Source organism: Atractosteus spatula, chromosome 1, assembly GCF_055471065.1.
Source record: "Atractosteus spatula isolate fAtrSpa1 chromosome 1, fAtrSpa1.hap1, whole genome shotgun sequence".
Taxonomy (NCBI): Eukaryota; Metazoa; Chordata; class Actinopteri; order Semionotiformes; family Lepisosteidae; genus Atractosteus; species Atractosteus spatula.
Genome location: NC_142706.1, coordinates 67,190,939 through 67,217,754, shown reverse-complemented (window position 1 = coordinate 67,217,754; position 26,816 = coordinate 67,190,939). Strand labels below are relative to the sequence as shown.

At 35.0% G+C, this 26,816-nt stretch overlaps 1 protein-coding gene across 1 annotated transcript; it reads left to right on the top strand.

Annotated features, from left to right (window-relative positions):
• Positions 1-703: 703 nt before the first annotated feature.
• Positions 704-26,816, top strand: ncapg (non-SMC condensin I complex, subunit G). Its single transcript, XM_088921245.1, has 22 exons — positions 704-753; positions 1,376-1,490; positions 2,280-2,495; positions 3,212-3,440; positions 3,953-4,098; positions 4,372-4,456; positions 4,580-4,772; positions 5,531-5,680; positions 7,906-8,046; positions 11,123-11,246; positions 11,904-11,993; positions 14,167-14,346; positions 17,099-17,209; positions 17,440-17,559; positions 17,960-18,202; positions 18,435-18,616; positions 19,059-19,230; positions 20,231-20,401; positions 21,551-21,692; positions 23,186-23,236; positions 25,705-25,777; positions 26,687-26,816. Exons 2-22 carry the CDS (start codon positions 1,386-1,388, stop codon positions 26,814-26,816), a joined length of 3,054 nt encoding a protein of 1,017 aa, XP_088777371.1. The 5' UTR covers positions 704-753; positions 1,376-1,385.

The window sequence follows — 26,816 nt, the reverse complement described above, 5'->3', positions numbered from 1 at the left end:
AGACCCCGATGCCCAGAGAGGACAGGCTATGCTCCCACTGCCAGCGGGGAGAAGCAGTGACAGAGATCCACTTTCTCTTGCACTGTGAGAAATACTCTGGGATTAGGTAAACATTCTTCCCTAAAATAACAAATCTAATTCCAGAATTTCCACACCTGTCAGAACTAGATCAACTTCCAATCTTACTGGGGAAGGAAACTCAATAGAACTGGCAGCCAGGAATGTGATCTCCTGTCACAGCCTGAGGGACAGACAGTGAGCCTATCTTTCAAAAGTGTTTTTTGTACGCAACTGTCCTGTAATATGTTTGTAATGTAAATGCCGTGTTTTTTTTTTTGTTTCTGCTTGGCAACATTGTAATGCATCGGTCATGCCAATAAAGCTCGTTGAATTTGAATTTGAAAATACAAAAATACTCATCCGACTCAGTCCAAAAGCTTCACTGTCCTACATCTCCACCTCGCGGCGAGTAGATGCTACAGCACCAGAAATATTGTAATAGCCAAAGTATTCTGTTGGCATTTCTAGTGTTTTCTTGTAATACATACTGTCAACAGATGAAACTTCAAAGTACTAAATTCCGTTCGTTTTATTATGTATATTTTGTTTTATTTATATTTTTGGTAAAACGTACCTTGAAACTATTTCACAGAGCGTGAGAGGAAAAGGGGGCGGGTGTGTTGAGGTCTCGTCTACTTTCTCGCGAGAAAAGACTTGTTTTTGAAAATTGGCGGTTTAGAGGAAGGAAAAGAGGTAAGACATGCAGGAATTTAAATTTGTCTTTATTTTTTAAACGGATATTAAATTCGAAAGCATGTGTTTTTTAGTCTTTAACTGGCATTAGAGTAAAACAGAGACATATAATAACTACAGCGACCATCTTCTCCTCCGGTAAGGATAACTAAACTGGGGGTAAATGTTTATGCTCGTTAATAAATAATGTTCAGGAACTACGACCGCAACGTCGAGAATCTAGTTACACGAATAGGTTTTCCACTTCAAAAGATTGTAATTTATAATTTGAACACTAAATGTTGATCGATTTTATTTCAAAACACGTTAGCTATATACTGCCTGTTTTACGCCATAAGATATGGTTTAATCGATATTAATAATAAACGTGCTTTAAATGTGGATTGTAACTTTCGAAGTAAACAAGTCTTATTATCGATTTTGTTTCTCTGTTTTGTGGTAGTAAATGAAGGTGTGGTGACATCTAGGAGACATTGTCAACAAAAGTAACGCCAATGACTAGTCTGGGTTACTAGTTAATTACTTATAGGCAGATATATACACTTTTTGTTTTGTTACCTCTTCCTTATTCTGATTCTTCATTTTTATTTGGTCCTGTGTGAAACATTTCTCCTTTCCCCAGCAACACAAAGATGACGGAAATCAAGGATATTATTAAAGAGACGTTTGAAAAGGCTCAGAAGGGTCACAACAACAAAGCCAAACTCGTAGCTGCTTTGAAGAACAAATATAACGAGGTAATGATTTCATTTTTAACTGTTAATTTGTTTATTCTGTTAACTGCACATCATTTCCATTGCTAAAACCTGCAACGTCTTTAAATGAGAGCAAGCATATTATTTACTTGTCTTTTTTGTGAGATTTACTTTATTTCTGGTTTCAGTTAGATTTAGATATGAAAAAAGCAGGTATGTTTTGTATTCACTTTAGTATATTTCGTTAAAACATATTCGTAACTAAAAAGTGGACATAACTATAGACATTGGATATCATCTCCTGGTCTGGAAGGGCCCAGTCCAATAAATTTTATAGATACCCATGAAATGAAGTTCTTAATCTTAGTTTAGCAAATTAACTAAAATTAGTTTAGTAAATTAAGAGAAACCTTTGATTTTTCCTGCACTTAAGGAAGAGATGACATACATATGTTTTGCTGTGCAGCAAAAAGGATGGAGATGTCCTAAATATCACCTGATACTCTTACTGTTGTTCAAGCTTTGTTCATTTTCCATTTCAAAATGTTGAAAGCTTCTGTTTCTTTATAATGCACTATCTCACTAGATTTTATTTATATAGTTTGTGTGTATGTATGAGTGGCACAGTGGTGCTGTGGTAAGCATTTAGTCATTTGGTTGGCTGGCTTTCTTTTAAAAAAATGGCCTATGTGGAGCTGTATCTTGTAAATATTTTGTAATACCCTTTTGTTTTGGATACAATTGCTAATGGTATAGTCTTAACTAAGAGATAATTGTAAAAATAACTACTGCCAACAATAATTTCTTTATGTAATGTACTTTTTTGTTTAGCTGGAAGACAAAACCATCTTCCATGAAGAGTTTGTTAATTATCTGAAGTACCCCATGATTGTTTATAAGCGAGAACCAGCTGTTGAGAATGTGATCGACTTTGTTGCAAAATTTGCTACAAGTTTTGAAGAAATGGTGGAGAATGAGGAAGTGATGGAAGAGAGTGAGGAAGAAGAAAACCCTTTTCTGAATTACTTGTTTACCTTTTTGCTAAAGGTATGAATGCACGGCTTTGTTATTATAATAATAATAATTAATAATAATTGCTTATACTTATATAGCGTTTTTCTGGACACTCCACTCAAAGCGGTTTACAGGTAATGGGGACTCCCCTCCACCACCACCAACGTGCAGCCCCGCCTGGATGATGCGACGGCAGCCATAGTGCGCCAGAATGCTCACCACACATCAGCTCTCAGTGGGGAGGAGAGCAGAGTAATGAAGCCAGTTCATAGATGGGGATTATTAGGAGGCCACGATTGATAAGGGCAAATGGGAAATTTGGCCAGGACGCCGGGGTAACACCCCTACTCTTTTCAAGAAACACCCTGGGATTTTTAATAACCACAGAGTCAGGACCTTGGTTTTATGTCTCATCCGAAGGAAGGTGCCTGTGTACAGTAAAGTAAACTACACTGCTTTGACTTTTTAAAAGTTTTGTGAGCAGTGTGCTGGCAAAGTATGGGTTTTTAATTGAACTTCTGCTTTTTGCTTGAACTTGTATATCAAATTATTTTGCTTTTTTTGTATAAATCTAGGTATTTCTGGAATATGCACACAAGCAAATTCTGAACCATAATATCCATGCTAATTCACCATGATATGTTGTTGAAAATGTGTTTTTTGAGTGTTTTTGGCTTAATGAGATGCCTGAGTTAGATAAAAAGGTTGGTCAGCTGTCTTTACTTTGTGCTTTTTTTTCATTTTCGTAGTCGCACGATGCCAACAGCCATGCAGTTCGGTTCCGTGTTTGTCAGCTTATCAATAAGTTGTTGGGAAGTATGGCTGAAAATGCTCAAATTGATGAAGACCTCTTTGACCGTATTCATGAGTCTATGCTGATCAGAGTGAAAGACAAGTTTCCAAATGTCAGGATCCAAGCAGCTTTGGCCATGACTAGACTTCAAGAGCCACAGAATGAGAACTGCCCCACTATTAATGGTTGGTAATACCACTCGTTTTATGGGTTCAATTCAAGGGTTATGTATGATACCTGACAGTCGTCAGTGGTACTTGACCACGGCTTCTTATAGTTTGTCTTGATTTGTTGACAATCTGCATTTTTTTTAAATATTTTTTTTTAAATGCAGTTTTAAAAGTTACAGAAGAATTCCCCCATATGAATCTGTTTTTTTAAGCTATTTTTTTAAGTTAAAGGTAAACCAAAAATTATTAAGCCTAATATTTGTTGCTAGAAAGTGTTTTTCATCAACAGGATATCAGTGTTACACAAGTGGGTCTAACATGCCCTCTAGTTGCCAGCTCTATACAAAACATGTTACAGAATTAAGTCAGTAGTATTCTTGGTGTAGACACTTATGTGTCATGGAAAGCTTTAAACAGTTTTATGCGTTAATGTTTTTGTTTTGCTTTTCCTTTTTTATTGAAGAGTAAATTTCAATATGACATGTTTCTACCAAATGCTTGCATAATCTTTGTTATTCATTTCAAAGCCTATATGCTGTTGCTTGAGAATGACTCAAACCCAGAGGTGAGACGAGCTGCACTGTCTTGTATTGCTCCCTGCGCCAAGACACTTCCAAAAATTGTTAAACGCACTAGAGATGTGAAGGAAAGCGTTCGAAAACTGGCTTACCAGGTAAAATTTCTTTTAGATTTTAAATTGCTTCAGATTCAGCAGTGTTGCAGATAGCATAAACATTCTTGGAAAAATAGTTTGTAATTTAAAGGAATTTTGAAGCAATTCTAATAATCTGGAGAGTAAATGATTTTGGTTTGTTCTTGCAATACTAGTACATGACACTTGTTCTTTTATCATTTTTAAAATTGTGTAGTATTTTAAGTATACAAAAAGTATACAAAATGTGATGATATACTGTATAAGTAAGTTAACCTGGGATATATTTTTTAGGTCCTGGCTGAAAAAGTCCATGTAAGGGCTTTGAGTATTGCACAGAGAGTCAAACTTCTGGAACAAGGACTGAACGATAGATCAGGTGAATTACATCGCCATGTAGAATGGATTCATGCATAAGAAGTTTGGAAAAGGGTTTGATGACACTTTGCTTAGGATCTGTTCATTCTTCTAATGACTATGAGCTACTGTGTGTTATTTTCAGAGGCTGTAAGAGAAGTTGTTCAGAAGAAGCTCCTGCAGGCTTGGCTCCGGCTTTCTCAAGGAAACGTTCTGGAGCTGCTCTACAGGCTGGATGTGGAGAACTGTCCAGAAGCGGCTGTGGCAGCTCTGAATGCCATGTTTTCATTATCGTCTGTTGATGACCTTCTAAAAGACTGCGAAAACTTGGATAGCAGGTCTTCAGAATTTCATTTTTACTTAGACATCTCAATAGATTTTTTTTTTGTTGAACTTGAATTTCACACAGCTCTCCACAATTTTGTTTTCATAATGTATTTGAATTATTTTGCGGGTAGTTGACTGACTGGGAATCCTGGTCAGAGCATTTAATGGGCCAGTATTCCCAGACTAGGGCGTTTTTGAGTCAGCAAAGGTATATTTGGATTGTCAGGCTTCAGTGACCAGTGTATTTTGCCATCTGACTGTGACGTCGGTTTGGAACAGGACATCCTGCATGGATCCCCACTCTAACCCATTGCATACATAGATGTATGAGGGGATGTCTCTAACATAGTCATAAACAATTTGATGCATGGTTAGCATTTGGTGCTTCCAATTTGAGAAGCATAGAAAGAAAAATATTGTTTTTTCAAAAGGAGAATGTTTTTCTTCTATTATGAAAAATAGTTTCGTAAAAGTACGTTTTTTAATGGAGGGAAAAAAATTGTTTTAAAGCTACCCATTCCTGTAAAATTTTTCAAATTTTAAATGAACCTTAAAGCTCTTGTTTAAACTTGTCTAGAGAAAAATGCAACATTTAGTATACATTTAGTTTATATCTGTAAAATGTAATTTTGATGAAGGGTGAATTTGGTTTAATTTTTATTGTTGTGGTTTTTTGGTCTACCTTTTGAAAGTATATAATTCTCAAAGTTTCTGATCTGTTTTCATCTCTTATTATTTTTTAATAAGCCTGCCTAACTGCTTCCAACAGGAAACTTATATCTGTAGAAAACCTAACCTGTGAAAACACTCTGTACTGGAGGGCTCTCTGTGAGTATGTCAAGTCCAAGGGAGATGAGGGAGAACACGTGTTAGAGCAGCTACTACCTGAAGCAGCCATATATGCTCAGTACCTTTATGAGTAAGTATTATCTTTTAAATTCCTGTATTTACCAAAAGGCTTTTTTTCAACATATACTGAGTATCCGAAGTATTGCTTATTGCTATTTATCTGTATTTATTACTGCAAGCTGCTGCAAAGCATGTGTTGCAGATATACAGTAGCCATAACCACACATGCTGCTAACCCTGACTGTCACAGTAGACCTCCAGGTGATCATCCCTGGTAATGACATGTTAGTCATGTCTGTTCCATAAACTTTCAGTGCATCTGCTACAGAAAAAATGATTTTCCTGTTGACTTTATGAATGTGTAGCAGCTAGGGCTGGGCGATATACCGAAAATTTTCCGATGCCAACGTTAAGAATCTCTCCCTGACCTAATTTTGCTTATGTCGGTATGTTTGGTAAAAGCTTTCCCCACTGTGTGCTTTCATGAGCAGTCCCCTTAAAAAAACTACAACACCCATTCGTCATATCCTGTCACATGCTTCTGCCTCGTCCAACCTTCCTTCTTCATTCAAAACACAAAGAAGCGTGTCGGGTATGAGACAACACGAGCGCTCGTGCTGAACCCCAGTCAGGCAGGGATGACTCAAGTACAAATGAAGACCAGCTGGTATTTAAAAAAGGTGCAGCATTAATCGTTGGATCATAGTTTGGCTTCAGCAAACAGGATACTGAACAAGTCAGATGTAAACTCTGGGCACAGAAACGGTTTTCCGACAAACGTAACACGAGCAACTTGTTTCATCACCTGGAACAACCATGTCGTGGAATACGAAGAGTGCATGGCCAAAAAAAGAGAGAGGCTGACAAGTGCACTCATGGCCAAATTGATTCCCCCAAACAGCTGTCTCTAACACAAGCACTTACTCATGCCACTCAATATGCAAAAGATTCACGCAGATGGAATGAGATAACTAATGCCATTACATACTACATTATTTGTAAGACATTTAGATAAGATGAGGTGTGTGCAGCTTTAATAGTTTAGCATATTTAAAACATGATCTTTCAGCATATCATGTAACCGTATAATTTCAAGGGTTTCAAAACAAATTATCGTTATTGTTATCGAGGTAAATGTGTGAAATTATCGTGGTATTGATTTGAGGTCATATTGCCCAGCCCTAGTAGCAGCTACTGTATAAGTGGTTTGTTTTTAGGATAATTATATAGATAATTGCAATGTGTGATATAAAGTATCAGTTAATATTAAATGTTAAAACAAATCTTTTAGAGTAAGAAATATTGTCATCCTTAAATTTAGAAACTTAACTTACAGTATGTACTGAAAACTTTGTTAGATGAAAATTCATACATGGAAAACATAAATGCCAATGGATCCCATATAAAATTTTCTAACTCGTATATAACCACCCCCAGAACACCCCAAGTACTATACATGCATTTGAATAGGACATCGGTCCAAAATATCTCAAATATTATTTTAGCTGCAAAGTAACTCATTAACTTATTAAACCTAAAGATAAGAGAAGATCACTTTATTAGCCATATACAGTTTCTTGCATTAGGAATTTGTCTTTTCGCATACCCCAACTCTCAGGGATAGAGAGAGAAGCTTGGGGTCAGAGTGCAGGGCCCTTCACCCTTGGAGCAGCTGTGGTAAAGGGCCTTGCTCAGGGGCCCAACGGAGTAGGATTCCTCTGTCGGCCTCTCCATGAGACAGGGATAGAGAGAGAAGCTTGGGGTCAGAGTGCAGGGCCCTTCACCCTTGGAGCAGCTGGGTGAATTCCTCTGTTGGCCGCGGGATATGAACCGGCAACCTTCCAGCCACAGGCGCGGATGTAGGAATGTATCCATGCCATGGCTATGTAAAGGACTATCATCATCATCTCTTTATTAGCCCTATACAATTTCTTGCATTAGGAATTTCTTTTTGCATACCCCAGCTTGCTCTCCATGAGACACAGACACACAGATAGGGAGAGAGCCTGGGGTCAGAGTGTAGGGTCAGCCATTGTACAGCGCCCCTGGAGCACTTGGGGTTAAGGGACTTGCTCAGGGGCCCAAGGGAGTAGGATTCCTCTGCCGGCTGCGGGATTTGAACCGGCAACCTTCCAGCCACAGGCGCAGATCCTTATCTACAGAGCCACCGCTCCGTGGAACACTTTGTAGCTCTGATACATTTGTAAGGATATTAATGTTATCTGCATAGTCTGGTAGGCATTCAACTTTTTTAAGTTATTGCACCATGTAAGAAGACAAAAATTGATTTTGCAGATATATAAAGAGCATCCCAGTGCTGGATGAAAAGCAAAAGTCAGATTTCAGTGAAGTAGAAAACCTGATGAAAAAAGAGTTTATTGCCCAACAACTTATTCATCTTGTGGGTTGTGTGGACACTGCTGAAGAAGGTGGAAGGTAAGACTGATCGTGTTCTGATTTTTTTTTTTACCAGATAATGTTTGCTTTAAAAAATAATGACACTTTCATCAATGGCTAAGAAGGACATTTTGATTCTGGGTTAATGGGCAGTGTTAAGGATTGTGAACATTTGGCCTCTTTAAGTACTGGTAACAAGCCATGCTAGGTTACTTTTTAAGTAACTTTGCTCTGTATTTTTTAGATTTGTGTTTTTTTTTTTATCCATTTGTTCCCCGGGCCAAAACATTTCCTGTGAAAATATGACATCTTCTTTGTGTACCATGTTCACACTCCACTAGCAGACATTTAGAATTATGGAATTATGCTTATACTAAGTGTGAGTTGTGCCTTTTCTCAGACAATCTACTGGTGACATATTTGTTTGCCCAGTAATTGTCAATATCTGATCCTTGCAACCTGCATTCAGTGTTCGTTCTGTTATGTGTAAAGGCTCGTTTTCTTAATTGCCTTGTGAAGATGCCAGTAATGTTTTTGTTAACTATTGTGTTTTCTCATTGGTGTTGCAATTTTTTTTAATTCTAGAAAAACAATTGAGATAAATGACAGTTTATTTTCTCATATTAAAAATCCAACCTTTGTTTATTTTATTGCATCAAGAGACAAAATCACATTTCAGTTGTGGGGATGATATAATCGGTCAGCAATGTCCACTTGAAGAAACAAATGTTTAATTCAAGAGTAATTGTTAATTTCCATTGACAGGAGGTGTTTGTAAGAAAGATGATGCATATTTTCGTCACCTATATTCAGGCATGGGCTCAATATGCGGTAAATGTACTACAATACAGTAGTCTCTCAGTATTATCAAAATACCAAGTTCCTTTTTCTAAATTGAGAATTCCCTATTTCTTGGTATATTAATTCGGAACATTTAACTTTTTAAAAATGACTTTTTCTTACCATTTTTAATATAAATGAAGTACAAGATAAATATCTTATAGTGAGATTTACATCTGAGGTGTCAATTTCAGCTTCGGTATATGACGTTTATAAAATTTTCAGCATCGTAAAAAATATTAGTCACCTCGAACATCTTTAAATTAACACCAGCACCAGAATTAAAGAACACCAATGGAAATTAGGTATTGTACATGTACATCTTGTGCTGAAAACAGGGGGCTCTTCTTAACACAGTGGATTGTGGCTGTATGGAGCAAACTACAGAGAATGACTAGTCATTTGATGAATACTGATTCTTACTGACTACTGATTCTTACAGTATCTTCAGATTGCTTTGTATTGATTTGTGGTTATTTACTGGCAACATCATGTATTGAAACTTTAATATTTTATAAAGGAGTCAGATTGTAACAGTTATATTTTGTTCCTTTTTGAGGCAACAGTTTGCAGTAGAGAGTAAAGAGCATTCAGTTAACACCTAGATTACATAAAAAAGCTCAGTCTGTCAGTGTACTGCAAAATTTAATTCCAGTGATTAGCTACAATGTGGGATTCTATGATAACATATGATTAGTAGTATAAACTAGGTATCATGTTTGTGGAGTCCAAAAAATCTTTAAACTGTAAAAAATCACATTTGCAATTTACAAAGGAACAAGTAATAGGTTTATTCCATGCTGAAAAGAGAAGAAAGAAAACACAAAGTTTTGGCTGTGGAGCCTTCTTCGGGTGTAAGCAGCTACCCACCTGAACTACTTTAAGCTATTTTACTACAGATCCCTAAACTGCTAGCGTTTGCTGTACATAAAACAAAGAAAACACCAAGTGACAGATGCATGCAAGTATTTGAGTGTCTACTAATCTGTCGGTTACCACTATTTGAAAATTGTATGATTAGAGCTACATAAAAGTAGTTCTTAATTTTCTGTTTAAAATAAAACAAAAAAACATGATTAACATGAGTGATTATTTAGAGAAGTGTGACGATTTGGTTGCATTATACATTTAAGTGCTGCCTTTGCATTTCAAAAGACCTTTCTGTTCTACCCATTTTTTAGATATTATTTAAATATATTCATTTAAATTATCATCGTCATATATTCTTTTATAGATTGTGTTTGTTGGTTTATTTTATCCATTTGTTCCCTGGGTCAAAACGCAGAAAGAAAACACAACGATTCGGCCGTGGAGCCTTCTTTGGCTTGCACCCGATAAGGCTGCACAGCCGAAACATTGTGTTTTCTTTCTTCTCTTTTCAGCATGGAATAAACCTATTACTTGTTCCTTTGCAGCCTATGCATGCTGACGTAGTTACCCACTTGAACTATTTCTGCTATAATGCGTGTTTCCACACCTTTTTGGAAAATGTGGGTGCAGGGTAGCTGTTACACCAAATATTATAAGTATAAAGAAAGAAAAAGTTATTACTCTGGAACAAAAGTTGATGATGCAATATAAGAGAAACGACCGAACGCGATATCATTCGTGCTACTGGGCTTTGTTGTGCATATTGGTCAACTTTCTTATGAAAAATGTTTTCTCGCCCTCTCCCACTATATAATTTCGCATTGCTGAAATATTGCTAAAATGTCTGTTTTTTCACTGTCTTCTTTTAAAATGATCATAATAACACATCCAGAGGTAATACATTCAAACTACTAATATGACCAATTACTGTGAAAAAATTACCTTTGTTATTGTAAATCCAAACTCCCTACCTCCCAACCCCTTAATTCCCACTGAAGCAATATAACATTTCTACAATGCTTCTATACCCGGTTTTCTATAACATGGTGTTTTCCAGGAGCACAACTATCATTTTATAGCATAAAAAGCCTGTACTTGTATTTTTGATCATGCCCAACCCTGCCTACATTAACAATTGCCAAGTCTGCCAAGTGATAATTAGGTAAGACTGAATCTAGACATACTGTAAATTAACAATTTGAGGGTGTACTACTCAACTTTGTAACTGAGACAAGTTTTACCAAGTTAACCTTTTGAAAAAACGTTTTCTTTTAATAAACTACAAGGAAGTATTGGAGCTATTGAAACGGGTTATGTTTCCTCAGATACAGTTTGCAGTTTCTTATTTGAACTTAAGTGCTAGAAAAGCCCATTTTTATAGTACTTTCCCCTGTTTGTATTGTAGGAAGCGTGTTCTGGCTGTACTCCAGGAGATGCTTGTGCTGCCAAATACCCCAAACTCTCTTGTATCACTTCTTGTTGAGAAGCTGGTAACTGTGCTCAAAGATGATGACAAAAGAATACAAGTAGTAAGTTAACTAATTTGTAATTTTACTCTGAGAAATTAGTATAATTAAAAAATAATTTGTACTTTAATTGTTTTTATTGAGAGTAATGACAATTATAAGTTTAATATCTTTATCATTCATTAAGAAACTTAACTTTTGACCTTTATTAAATAACTTGTCTGTTACAAACAGAAAACATTTTTTATATTCTCCATAATACACGTACAAAAAAGTAAAAATGACTCTTTGAAATTTAAATCAAAGAAAGCTCTGATGTCCCATCAAATGATTATGATTTAGAATCTAGGCTTTTAAACGTAAACGTATATCTAAGTTGCCCTTGTGTTAAAAAAGTTTCATTTTTTCAAAAGTAATTAAAAAACCTCATTAAATGTACTTATCAAGCAAAGTTGGTGTATGAATTTCAAGAAGATAAGTTTTGAAAGTCATATGAATACTGTGTTGAATGATAAAAAATATGGAAATAAATTGTTCCAGCTTCTGTTTTTGTGGTTGTTCTTGGAAGTTGAGGCATAAATATTTACCATAATTTTGCTTTTGTTTTTAAAGTGTGTCAAGATGGCAACCTATTGTATGCAAGATTGTTATCATTTCTGTCATCTTATTGGTGAAAATTAGAATAACCTTTCTGAATTTAAAATGTATTTGAATTAATAGATTGCTGAGATCATCTCTGATGTACGTGAGCCCATTGTAGCTGTCAGTGAACCCACTTGCGAAAATGATGCCAGAAAGAGACAAATCAAGGTAAGAGTAACTTTTGTTATATTAAACCAAGGAACAAAGTAGGAAGGAGGGGTCATTAAGGGTCGCTAAAAAAATCTTTTTATTCAGAGTAATATAGTTAAGCATTAAATCATTGTATTTTGTTGAGTCTTTAATACACAGCTTGGAATGTGTTTTTGCACTACACAGGAATGTTGAAAAAATATGATGCTAGCAAGAATGAATCTTTTTTTACATGCTTTCAGACATCTAGACAATCCATGCTATGAAACCTAAATCTCTGAAACATTAAAAGAACTGGGTGCATTTGTCAGATCAGTAAGGTACTAAAAGTAAAGGAAAAGATAGGAGAATTACCTCTTACTAGTAAATGATTGAGGGGTGTTGCATACGCAATAATTCATTCATGTTACTCAGAGCTGATCCTGGATATTATCATATCAATAAATTGTTCAGTTTAGAACACACAGACTCTAGAGATGTGCCCACTGTCATTAACGTCAAGCGAAAAGTATCTTCCCTAATTGCCCCTGATCCTGGAGGACATGAAATCCATGCAACACATTGCTGGATCACTAATTAATATTTCCATGTCCATCATACCTTCCCCGAAAGAAAATGAGAGCTATTGAAAGGTTTGGTCAGGCGATTTCAGGAGTATTGATCACTTCGACTGGTATTAATGCACTGTAAACTGCCAATAAAGAAAGTACAGTAGACTGACATTTTCAGTCTCACAGTTTCTTCCCGCAAGCTGTCAGATTATTGAACTGTACATCTATCACTGATTAATGCTGAGGTTTTTTTCACATTGCTTCTGCTGACTTGTATTTAACTTGTATCTTATATAACTTTGTTGTTCTTGTTGCTGCTCCTGTTCTGTGTTTAGATTTTTGGTATTTCCTTAATGTCTTTTTTTATTGGATCATACATGCAAATAAGCATTTTATTGCACTTGTGCATATGACAAATGAACTGAACATTTTATGCAGTAGTTAGGTTCCTGACATAGCATTTATACCCAAAATTGAGAATAATCAGAACACCCCTCCTTAGACCGTCCTATTGCCCTCCCTTAAACAAGTAAAATCAATTGTAAGTGTATTAGAATATATGTAGTTTAAAGTATTATGAAAACAGTAATAGAGTAAATATAGTACTGTACACACCATAGATCAAATAAAATTTTATAATAAAATGCAGGGAACACTCCATCATCTTCTAGTGATGATATATATGAAAGGAGTGTACAGCTGATGACAGGTGAAAAACTGGTCTTCAACATTCCACCTCTTAACATATGCAAAATCTTGGTTTTTAACTCCAAATTAGACACTTGCCTTTTCCCTTCCTACTTGTTTTCGGTTTACAAGCCAGGTTGCAAGTGATGCAGCATGATAAATACAGCACTGGCATGCTATAAGCTCTGTAACTAGTTCTCAAAGCGTAGCTCAGGTGAGTGCCGTGCCAGATTTGAAACTGTGAAATCTCGCCCATTATTGGATTTTTCATGTATTTTTTCAAAGCCGACCACACAAATACACAAATTCCGTGAAATTATTTGGCATAAAACATGAGTCTACTGTACTATCCCATATCAATTCCATACTTCACATTAATCCTGTTGGGAGTATAGTTTTTATCAGTCTTCTGTAGTGACCACTGTAATCAAGAACCCGGTTTGCTGTTGTATATTTTGAGTCAATGACTCAAAGTTGCTCTCATTTTTGTCCTCTATTTTTGAAACCCTTTCAGTGGTTTTATCTTTTGTCTTCCCCAGTGCTGGTTATTTTTTAACACTTTTCCTTGTTTCTTTTGGGAAATTGTTAATCTTTACATTAGGGCTATGTTCAGATCTTCCTTTAAATTATTTTTTAAAGTTTCAATTTAATATTTATTTTTTAGAAACTAGAATCGTGTATGATGTACGCCCTCAGAAGTTAGCTGTTTGATTAATGAGTTGATAAAGATAATTATCTAATCATTAAACCACAAATCTGAAATGGAAAAACATTACAAAGCTGTAACAGGGACATGTGGTCTGGGTATTAGGGATTGTAGATCTTCAGTACAATGAAAGTGAGGAATATTATGTGGGAGAAACTCTAAAAGGTTTTTAAAATGGTAGGAAACACTAAAGTGCCAGTCTTAATTTTGAACATTGTTTTTTTTTTCTTTTTCTTATTTTAACAAGCTTGCTGAAATCAAAGTAAAAATAATGGAAGCCAAAGACACCCTGGAAGAATGTATTGCAGATCAAGACTTCAATCGCGCTTCTGAGCTCAAAGATAAAATTGCAGAGTTGGAAAATCTTAGGACACAGTTGATTAAAGACCCAGAAGAGCCAATAATAAAGGAAGTCCGTGTGGAGAAGGTAAATCTCAGTCTATGTGGATTTCTTTTTAAAATGGAAAATTTGGTGCAGAGGGTCTCTTGCTTTATACTTGTTACTTGCTTGCTTACTATGAGTTGCCTTAAATTATGCCAATTAATCTACGAAGTTATGATTAATGTAAAATTAAAGTAGTCCAGAAAATCTTGAAATGCTTTGCTTATACTGTATTTTAGCCACTCACAAAAGCTTCCATGAATGAAAGGGTGTAATCTTTGAATGATGGGTTATTACTTTAAATCTGAGTTGATGCTGGAATTCATTAATTGTTGTTTTTTCTATCAATCGGCAACAGGCTTAATTTCCTTATTAAACAAGAGTTGAGGACTATAGTTTTAAATTTGTATCACCCCTCTGCACTTGGCTGACAGCTTATGAGAGACAAAGCCAATGCTTTCATATCATTTCTGCAATTTCCCTCACGGGATCAATAAAGTATCTATATTAGTATTTGCAAACCTGCGAATATCAGAATAATCAGTCTTCTGACAGTAAGTGAACATCCAAGCACACAGTGTTATTTGCTTAGTGCTTTTATTTGACTCAGCTATTGTGGCAATATATGTATGACATGGCTTACACATTGTAGACAACAAGCTAATGTATACTTTTTGGCATTTTCAAAACTGCATGAAATACTTTTATGTGAACAATGTAATTTGTTTATCAAAGAATTTAACCAATTTATTAGCATCAAACTTAATTGTAGTTGAAGATGAAAGAACAAATGCGCTTATATTAAATAAAGGCATAACGGTATGTTTAAGTTACCTAGACAGTTGAATAATGCATTTATGTATTGTGATTTGCTCCACTTATTTTTTGTATGAAATGTAGTGGCTGATGTCTATCACTGCTTTGAGAGAAACTGTAACAGAAGAAGACTCACTTCCTCTTTAAAACAGCTAGCGATAATGTCTTTTTTATGTAGCTTTCATTAGCAGCTTAACCCAGCAAATGCATTAATCATACAGTACAAACTATAAGGCTGCTGTTCCAAGCACTAATTGCAGTGTCTAGTATAGTTTTACATTAAAAAGTATATGATCAAAATGAATACTTAGGTTAAATTTACTGATCATGTTTTCAGTATTCATCCTGTCAGTGTTTGGTAGAATTTCCTTAAGCAGTAATGTTTAATTTATGCTTAATATTTTAATGTATAGCTAATGCTAGTATTTCTAAATACTCTATTTTTTGTCCATAATTTTGGGAAAATTGAGGAAGGAAATTCCAGTTCTAATGGGTATATTAGGCATAGTTAGCTTGCAATATCATGTTGTTTTCTGTTGGACTCTAGTCAGGACTTTGACTGGGCCACTCAAGGCAGTCTTCAGGATAGACAACTTCGTGAGGTTTTGGCCTTGCACTTCAGGTCATTGTCTGGTTGAAATGTAAATTTTGATCACGTTTTAGATTTTTGGGTCACTTAAACAGATTTTCTTGACAGAAGCACCTGTGCTGTGCCTCGTCTGCACTCAGGTGCAGAAGCTTCTCATCAGTCAGTCTCTGCTGATGAGGAACATTATCATAACATGGTGCCTCCACCACTGCGTCTAACATTTGGAATCCACTGGGCGATGGACTGTGTTGGGCTTGTGCTAGATGTAATGTTCAGTTTTTTTCTTGTCTGACCATAAAACCTTCTGCTACATATCTGCAATATATTGTATGTGAGAAATTTTATGTAAAGGATTTCTTGCTGCTTATCCATAAGGCCAGCTTTGTGTAGATGTATGAACAATAACTGCTATCTTAACCAGAGAATTTTGCAGAACTTTCAAAATCACTTTTGGCTTTGCAGTCGCACCCCTTAATACTTTTCTGCTTGCTCACCTGTGTAGATTTCGTATGAATATGGTTGAATCAGTCCATAAAAAAGCATCAAATTACATTCAGGGGCTTAGTCTTAAGCATGGAAGACTGGAGAGCCTATCCAAGTATTTAAAGTCCTCATTTTGGTATTACCAAAGTCAACCTTGTGAAGTTCCTCTGAATAGTGAAACATGAGCTGCAGAATACAAGCATAAACAACATGGATGATGTAGATTTGTACTGTGGGAGTATATAAGTAGGAGGTTCTTGGATTAACTACTAACAACCAGACTAGATCGGCTGAATGATAACCTTTGCTATGTTCTTAATTAATTGCATATTCCTTTCACAATATCTTGAACCACTTTTTCTGAGCTTGTATGTTTCTATTAATGTTGAATTCGTTACACTTTCTTCATATTTGTATTTGCTTTTCCTCCAATGCCTTTGTCTTTCTCTAGTGAAGGCCATTTATAATTGTTAGATTCTTTTTTTTCTGAACAGTTAATGATTTCTGGTTGGAAATTCCCAAGTGTGGGGCTGTCTGTAGAAAACCATGAAAGCTCTGTAAGTGAACACTCATCTGTTTTCACCAGAAAGGTAAAAAGCAAACCATGTGTTTATTAAGACAATTATCAATAAATACACCTGTACCAAATTGAGTTATATTCGTTTGAAATGAAGAAAGGGGAATATGTCTTTAACTGGTACAAACATTTGTTGTTTGCAAGCTAGAGTCCTAAACTCTTATTTACAATTAAGGATATTTAATTTTATGTGTGTGTTATACATGTACTGTGTGAATCAGACACCCAGTATTTTGTGAGTGGCTAAAAAGGGAAAGACACAGCAACGATTGATTCTTAATATATGTTTTTCCCATATATATTGCATTTATGTGTTTTGTTTCGGTCTTAAGAATGATCCAGAGACTTTGCTGAAGTGCCTTACAATGTGTGCAGAGGTCCTGAAGCAGATGTCAAATGACAAAGGAATTGGTCCCACCATGAGTGGCCTACTGGAATCATTGGTATGTTTTGGGCATTGTAAGAAAATTACAGATTTCTGTACAGAATTTTAAACTAGCAGTATTGTATGGGAAATACTGTGTATACTTATTTTGAAATAAAAATACAGTGAACTAAAATTGCAAATGGATTTTAAAACTGATGTTAAAGACTCTTTTCCTTTAACATAAAAGGTCTTTAACATGAAAAGAAATGTATCTTGACTGTTAAGTAATTTTGATTTTTTTCTTAGATTCTCCCAGGCATTGCTAATACACATCCAGCAGTACGTAATATGGCTGTTGTATGCCTGGGTACCTGTGCACTTCACTGCAAGGATTTGGCAAATAGACATCTCCTACTACTGTTACAGGTACTTGTGAAGGGAGAGGTTTTCTGTATATCTGCTTGTGAGGGGGAAAATGTTAAATTATGTGCAAGCAAATGGTTTGTTTCTAGAACTATAATGCTGAAAAATCTGTTCTGTAATGGAATACAGTATATATTTATATACCCTTTTTACTTGTTTTATTTTTAAATCCCAAATATTACTATATGCACTTTTATATTGGACAAGAAATCTGAATGAATTGAAAATAAATCTTTAAAAAGCTCATAAAAAGTCTTATGCCATGTTATTTTATGAGAATTATTCCACATATTCTCAAGGTATTTGTAATTAAAGGTTAACGCGATTCCAGTGATGTGATCACCACAGGTTTGTAGTTTTTATCATTTGTGACTGTGCTTAAGATTGGTCTTTTTTCCTTCAGATTGCTCAACTTGATGATCCTAAGATCAGGATAAGTGCTCTTAAAGCTGTGATTGACCAGCTCCTGTTGAATGGCATGGACGTTCTAAAAGGAAAGCCCTCAAGTCCTCAAAGTGACAATTCTGGCACAGAAAATGGGAATTCCAGTGAAGATCACGACAGTGGAGAAACAGCTAAGGAGGCTGAAGAAGAAAATACTGTTAATAACATTCTTTCATTACTTTCTGGATTTCTTGATAGTGAGGTATACATTCCTCTAAAATCTTACATACTAATGTAGATACTATACTGTACACAGTGTTTAATTGGTCTTTAACCTACAGTTAATCAGAATTTCCTAATAGTTTTCCACTTATTTGCAGTATTAGTTCATTCTTATTGCTATTAGGTTTTCAGATAACATAAGGAACTATAAACCAAGTTGCTTAAATAATGCTTCTTGTTTTGAAGATGTTTTTTATTTATTATTTTTCAAGATCCCAGAGCTCAGAACTGAAACTGCGGAAGGTTTGGCTAAGCTGATGTTTTGTGGAAGACTCAGCAGTTCAAAGCTGCTTTCTCGCCTTGTGTTGATGTGGTACAATCCTGTGACTGAAGATGACACCCGCCTTCGGCACTGCCTTGGGGTGTTCTTTCCTCTGTATGCTTATGCAAGCAGGTATGGAAAATGGAATACATACAGTTTGCCAAAGAGCTCTGGTGCTAAATATAACAAATGTGAAAAGTACATTTTCCATGTATGCACAGACTATATTTAAAACTATGTAAAGTAGTTTTAGAAGATGCTTTCTGGGTTAAAAATAAAAAAGAAAATTTTTGGATAAGAATAAAAGGAGGATTTATGGAGGAATGGTTTCTTCACAACATTTCATACTCTAAATTCTGTTTTCCATTACGGTTATATTAAATAATATGACTGATTGGTAGATACAGCAGAGTCTCAAGATTCACATGGGTTTGGTGCAGAGAACCATTGCAAATATTAAAATTCGCATATAGCCAAGTCCATTCCTTGGAATGTTAAATTTAGAGATGTCGAGGCTTCACTGTCTTATTGTTGTTCCTTATTGTATAATTTGTCTTATTTTTATATTCAATAGGTCAAATCAAGAATGCTTTGAGGAAAGTTTTCTCCCAACCATTCAGACTTTGTTGAATGCACCTGCTTCTTCACCTTTAGCTGAAGTGGATATCGCAAATGTAGCAGAGTTGTTTGTTGACCTGACAAGACTCAGTGGATTAAATCATCACAACAAGAAACCAGTTTATCAAGTATGTCTTAAACTGTATTGCTTTGACTGATTTTATATTTTTATGAAAGAAGATTGTATTTTAAAATTGCCAAACCTAAAGAAAATGGTGGAATATTTAGAGTAGTAAAGTTACTCATTAAAATGTTCTGTGTATTTATACAGTATTTTGGTTTACAGTGTGGATCAAGTGCAAGTAGAAAATAATAGGCTGGTTGAGGGACAATATTGGAAACTGTTAAGAGTCTACATACTGTAGATCAGTTCCCCTTTAGTGATAAATTGGTGGATGTACAACAATGTTTATCAATTCGGTTCTGGTGCTTTTTAAAATGGAAAGTGCCCTTTTGATTCTGGATCATAACTGAACATAAATACAAAAGTTACATATTCTCTATTTATAATAGTGCAGCTGCCTCTAACTGCTTCTCTGTTATGTGAAATCCACAGACAAATTAAGGTTGATTGCTTTGTAACAAGCATCATGTAAATGCAGAAAATAATCATTAACGTATAATCAAATAAACATTTACCAAAAGCAGTTGTTAAAAAACAGACAAGTGCTTTAAAATGGGTTTATTTTTTATTCATTGGTATTTTTCCAGCCATATTGTAAAAGAGAAATATAATTTATTTTTTAGTCAGCATAAGTGGTTGATAAATCTCACAAATTAATGCAAGGAATCATTACATTTTTGGAAATTTCAAATCTTGTTATAAAATGTAAACATGATGAGTTCTAACATATTTAGTATCACCTTTTCAGTGTTGGACAGTGGATATTGACTTTTCTCCTCTAAATCTTGCTAATCTCAGTTTTTGGAAACTAGCATCAGTGTTTATTTGAATATGCCATTGAACAGAAATTTCTGGATTATTTTGTTGAATTAAAATGTTTGTTGGAGTCTGAAAATATAACAAGATAAATGCTATCTTATAAAAGCCTTTATCAAAAATGTTTTTAAAACTCAGCTTTCAAAAAGTAATTGGGTTGCTAAGTGTTTTTATGTTTTTTCTCAAAGGGACTTACAGTTCATGACTGTTTAGCAGTTCGACTGTGTAATGAGATTTTAAAGGATCCAAGAGCCCCAGAAATCAGGCTGTATGCAAAGTGTTTGAGTTTACTAGAGCTTGATAATGAAGACCTGGAGTCCATCAAGGATTTGATGCTGCTTTTGGAAGAAGTCCTGCAGGTAAGAACTAGAAATATCATAATAAGGAAATATTACCATATTGAATTTAATTTTTGGGCTTTTCAATACATTTTAACATGAGACGCATGCATTCCAGATGCTTGGTTCTTGCAAATTCTATAGTGTGTTATAGCAGAAAGAATGCAATGAAGAGGTGTTATATAATGCTACCAGAGAGGAGAGTAAAAACACATGAAAGGTTACAAGGCTGTTTTGCTGATGGTAGTTAGTATGTAATTGATCCAAGGTTCTGGGAACTGTTGGTACCAACGGTTCTGAAGTGCAGGAACTCATCCAGCCTTGTTTCTTGAAAGAGGTCAAGGTGTCGGTTTAGCAATATAGTTTGGTAGCTAGCTCCACACTCCCACATCACTTTGGTTAAGGAAGTGCCTTCTGTTTTCAGTCCTGGAAAAGACCTTCACCTTTTGACTCTGATTTAATCAACATTTCTTAGCTTGTATAATATTTTCTAGTTATGCAAACAGAATTTTGTTTTAGTAATGGCTTGCAAGAATGTTTGAGCCACACATTGTAATCCGTTTCAAACAGACCTTTTGCTTTACCAAGTTCGTTGTGGCAAGATTAAGTAATGCCATTCTCTCTTAGTGATTCTTAATCATGACATATTTTATGTCGGTTTTCTAAATGAGACCTTTTTTTAAAATTGCTTTCAACTCTTAAAACGTGTATTTATAATTGGTATATGAACCCTGTGCTAATGAGTGACTTTCAGGACTGCCCTCATTCAGATTTGAGCTATCTGACAGTATATACAGTATATCTGTCTATTCATCATCAGTTGATCACCTTTTAAACTGTTTACAGAAAAATAAGGGAGCAAATAATGCATAAAGTTCATTGTGCTGAGTTGCTGGAAATATACTTCAACTAGAGTATTTTTAAAAGCACCAATTAACCCTGGTGATTATGGGATCAAGTGGAACAAAAGCTAGCAGACCCAGGGAACCAATGTAGAACCAATGCTTTCATGTATTGGTACATATAGTTTTTGTTTGAATCACTGTTTTACAGATGTGTGGGTGATGGTTGGGTTGCAGTTTTCGTACAAGCATCCCTGTTCAGAACTTAAAAAAAATATTCCCTAGTGTCTGAAAGTGGTGTTGAAATTTTCTTTGTTTTTATTTCTAGGAGGTGAAGGATAAAGTATGTATAAAGGCAATTGAAAAGGTTATCTATCAGCTAAAACGAGAGACTAAGAGTAAGACTGCAGCTACTTCTAACCAAGATGCTGAGATTACCACAATTCAAGGTGCAACAGAAAATGCAGAAGGTAATATTTGTGATATTTATAGGGATTTTTTTTAGGAAATTGCAAGTATTTTTGCCAATAGCTTTTTGTTTGCATTTGTGGTGTTTGGTTTGTCACTAACTTGTGACTAAATAGCTGTGAAGCAAATGGTAATAATGTGATAAGTTACTGTTTATTCTTATTTTAGTGGGCATTAACAGAATTTTACATTGACTTGCAGCAATAAACTCTTAATATTAATATAAGGCTAAAGGAGGTAGAATTATTTTACTTTGTGCTCCATTCTTTTGATTTTTAAGTTTTCATTCTTTGATTGTTTTGCATTAAGGATGCTTCAGAAAGCTTTGGCCCATATGTGCTCTTTTACCCTGTTTCCTGTACACGGACATAAACATGAGCCAGCCCCTTTTCTTTGACCGTCTTTTGTTGCCAGTTAATTTTGGAAGATATCAAATTTAAATTAAGTCCTTGAATTTACATAGCACCTTTCATCCCAAAACACTCACCAATAAAATGTATTCACTAGTTACAGGGGAAATATAGGGTGTAGACTAGAATTGTGCTTGGTGTGTAATCTAAATCGAACACTGGAGTTAACACCCCAGTTCTTTCAAAAGTGCCTCCTTCCAATTCCTTTGAAAGAAGTCCTTCAGGATAAAGTAATTGGAATCATGGACTGGATGTCCTAGGACCTCTAGACCTTGCATGAGAGTAATGAAGGCTAGCACCTTCTACAGGAGTATCCATAGTCATACTGGGGCATTGGCTTAGACATTTGATCAAATGAAATCAAACCCCTGTGAAACTTACATGAAGACTTAAAATTTTGAAGACAATGACAAAGCACAATTGGTTTGTATATGGATTTTAAGAATGTAACCAACCTGTATAGTGCCAAACCATTTTTCCTACATTAATGGCTATTGGAAACCAACACCCAGCCCTAATACCGAAAATCTTACAAGTACGTTTTTCTGCTGTGGTATTACTTAACGGCATATATATGCTAGTGTTTAGCTTTTTAACTATTTGGACAACTACAAGGCAAATTTAAATGTATGTTTTCTCACAATGAGGTGGTTTTGTTGGACTTGCAACAAAATGAGGTTGGATTTCTTGTCATTTAGCAATTTTTGGTCAAGGATGTCAAACGTAGTACATGCTCTAATCGCTAAATCAGTAAAATGATATTGCCTTTTTAAGCCTGGACAGACATATCTACAATTTTCCTGCAATTAAATCAAGTATTAATCTTGAGTTTCGGTTGAACTATTAATTGGATCTATTTTTTCATACCTTGAGTTTGAATAAAATCCATATAGAAAGTGATGTTTTTTTATAATACTTGATACTGTTTATGAAATCTATTCATATTTAAGTTGCCATTTTCTAGAAAACATTACTGTAGGTCTCCAGGTAGTTCATTGTACATTTTTTATTTTTAGAATGTTTCAATTTTTCTTATCATTACATTGTATACAATTAAAAAAAATATTACACTATTTTCACCATAGGTGGTGAGAATGATGGAGAGCAGCTGAAGAGTGCCAAAAAGGCTAAAAGAGGTAAGCTTTTTAGCTATTTAGCTTCTATAAAACAAAATGCATCTGCACACCTTAATTATACTTTATGTATTTTCTCTTGTTGGTCCTCTTGAGACTATCTAATTTTACATGACCATTTTTGTGTTTTGTGTTCGTCACGGCCTGACAAGGGGCTGACTGAATATGCAGGAACAGGTTGCAGGAGGTGTATAGACATCTGGGTATCCTTATTAAGGAGTATAGTGAAGTGACTGAAAAACATGGTAATACTTGGTTTTTCATTCCACAGAGGGCTCTTATATAGTCCATTTGTAACTTATTTGCTGCTATTATTTATTTGTAGAACATTATAATATGTTATTGTAACAAAATTATTTGGATCTGTTAAGCCATGCACATTCTAAATGTAGTGAAATCAGTTATTTTTTCTTGATTGTAGAAATACAGTAAAGCGCCTTATAGAAGCTTGTCTAAATTCCTAGTTTTTTTTTCTTCATTGGTTTGGCACCTACTGGGATATCAGGGGACAGTTTGTAAATAGTCATTTGTATATGTGATGTAGCTTGTATTTGGGGAGTTCCACAGGGGTCTGTGCTGGGTCCTTTTCTTTTAGAGTTTACATATTGCTTCTTGGACTTATCATTATGAAGCACTTGCATTTCACTGCTATGCTGATGATTTAGATTTGTCTGCAGACCAGATATTGATACAACTGCAGTTTCTGAACTTTACAGGTATCTATCTGATTTTTAGATGGAACTGAACATAAAGCTAAACTGTGAGAGGTCTGAATTTATATTCATACGCCTCCAAACATCAGCTTCACAAAGTTGCTAACATTAGTGTTGCTGACAGGACTGAAATCAGACCTTTGATAGATGTTAGAAGCCTTAGTTTTACTGTTCAGTGTCATAATTTCATTAGCTTTGGTACAGTATGACTTTCTCCTTAACATTGCTCATTAAGACCCTTACTATGTTGATGCTGAAATATCGATGCATGTATTGATTTAATCAAGAATAATCTATTGTAATACTTTAGTTCTTGGGCTCCACACTGGTGTTACGACCCCAAGTGTCTAGGGGTAAAGGGGTGTAACATTTAGGATAATTTTTTGGAAGCAGGTGGGTTCTGGTGAGGGACTAGGAAGCGTGATAACAAGGGTTGGTGCAAAAAGTGATAATTTTAAGGTAAATAAGTGACAGGTATGAAATAAGACACAATAACACACAGGGGTAGGGAACTAGAGTGGTGCCAAAGAAAAGATAAATAAACAAAATGGAGCTGGTTAAGAAAGTAAGGGAAAGCTGACATAACTACAAAAGAAAACCCGAAACACTTGGTCTTCGGCGTCTTCAACACCCTAGCTAACCTCCACTGACTATCCAAAACCATACAAGACAAACGGCACTCACCCGTACTAAACTAGTGTGACTAATACAAGAATCAACTACATGTGTGCAAAATGTACCCAACAACCTGAACTAACTCTATACACAAAAGTTCACACAAATACACAAGTAAACTACAAATACAAACGAGAGTAGACAAGTAACAGGGTACAAAAAAACACAAAGGTTGATACAATAACAAGTTTGGGCAAGGTAATGGCAAAATAAGGATAACACAAACAAACGAAAGTACAAAGAGATGAACAGAAACCAACAGAACAAAGCCGAAGCTATACAAAAACACACACACAAAGCAAAACAACAAACCAACAAAGCCAAAGCAAAACCAGAAGCGAAGCGAAAACCAAAGCCAAGCGGGACCGAAGTCAAACATAAGGCCACTCCCTTCTGAAAACCTCCATGTTATATACTGAATAAGATGCACTCTGATTGGCTGAGAAGCTGATTGATGATGATGTCATATGGAAACAGTGGTGTAATGGTGGGCCAATGGGGGAGGGAGAACAATCAAGGTCAGAAGTGTGGAACAATACAACAACACACACAGGCCACACACTGGGATGTAACACCCCCACCCATAAAAACAAACATCTAATGTTTGGACAAAGCAAAAACAAAACCAATCAAACAATAGGCTATACTCTATCCCCGGCCAGGTCATTAAATTAGTTTTCTAGTGTGCAGCACTGCATGTGTGGAATTTATTTTCCTGGCCCATTAAACTTGCCTAAAGACTTAACTTTTTAGTATAACTTATAAAGGGTAACTTGGATTTGGTGGTTTTGCTAATCAATCCGATTTTTACACAGATTTTCTTTTGATTGTTTATCCTATACTGTTGAACAGTGCTTGCTTTGTGGTGAACACAGTGAAATTATAATATTGTTATTATTATCACCACCATGGCAAACTGTATCTTTTTAAAAGTTTGTGTTACTGTTGGTTTTGGAAAAAACGTGACTGAACTTTAAAGCTTGTTATTCACATCTAGTTTGATAAAAGTGCTGTTGTGCTTTAAAGTTATATTTTTCTTGATGCTCCTTTTCATTTTTGGTAACTGTAATTCTGGAACTCCAGGACAGAAAAAGGTTTCCATAACGGGTACGTCCTCGAGAAGAACACGCAAGGCAAATGAAGCTTCTGATGAAAGGTAATGCATTTGATTTTTTTTAAAATAGCTTTCACTTACATTCATTTTAACTAAGGTTTACCTCATAAAAAGGTATTCTAATATTTCATTACAAATTCATACATTTTTGGTGAAAGATAAAGGTATGAAAAAAATATTATTTTAAATGCCTTCATGGCAAAACCTTTTTTTGTACAACTTTGTACAACAATTGTTGATGTATTATCGCAGAAGCCAGTTGGTTGTTGGTGTTTATAGAAGTAAAGAACATTTGTTCCTTTTATAATTGTATTTTGAAAAACATAAATCATACCACATATATTCTGGTTTGTTACTACACAATTTACTGAAGACATTTGCTATTTTGCACAACACTGGTATTTCCTAGTGATTATATTTTAATTCATTTTATTTATATAAAGTGCTCTTAATACAAAATTAAAAGATTCAGTAGTAAGATTTCTTACAACTGTAAGAAACGTGTGTACTAGTGAATTTTAATTTGCTTCTTGTTTACTTTAGTTTACTTTTAGACTTAATTTTTGAATCCTCAAAAGTAAGCCTTGTAAAAATGACCTGGTTCACTTAACCTTTGAACAACTTAAAATCTATTTTTTTATCTTTAATCTCAATATTTCATTTTTTGTTAAATTGTATTGTACTCTTCGTCTGCTTGTTCTGAATTTCACTCTATTATATTTCTTTGCAGTAAACTATTCCTAGCTTAATTAGATCACTCTTTACTTAACTGTACAACTCAATTATGAAATTGACTCTACTTAGTACAAATAATGTAAATTGCTTTGGTTAAAGGTATCAGCTAAATAAAAGTAGATGTATTCAAAGATAAAAACACATTTGCACAGCTATGATTTTGTTAATTACACTTTTAAAATGAATGAAAATCCTGATGTATTTCTGTTTCTTCAGTGATGGAGAAGAGTTGGCTGGAGTTCATGAAGTAGTTACCAGGCCCTCCAGAAGAGCAAAGGCATTAGCATTGGAAAAAACAAAGAAGGATCTTACTGCTCTGATGAATAGAGAAGCAAATGGATTTTAA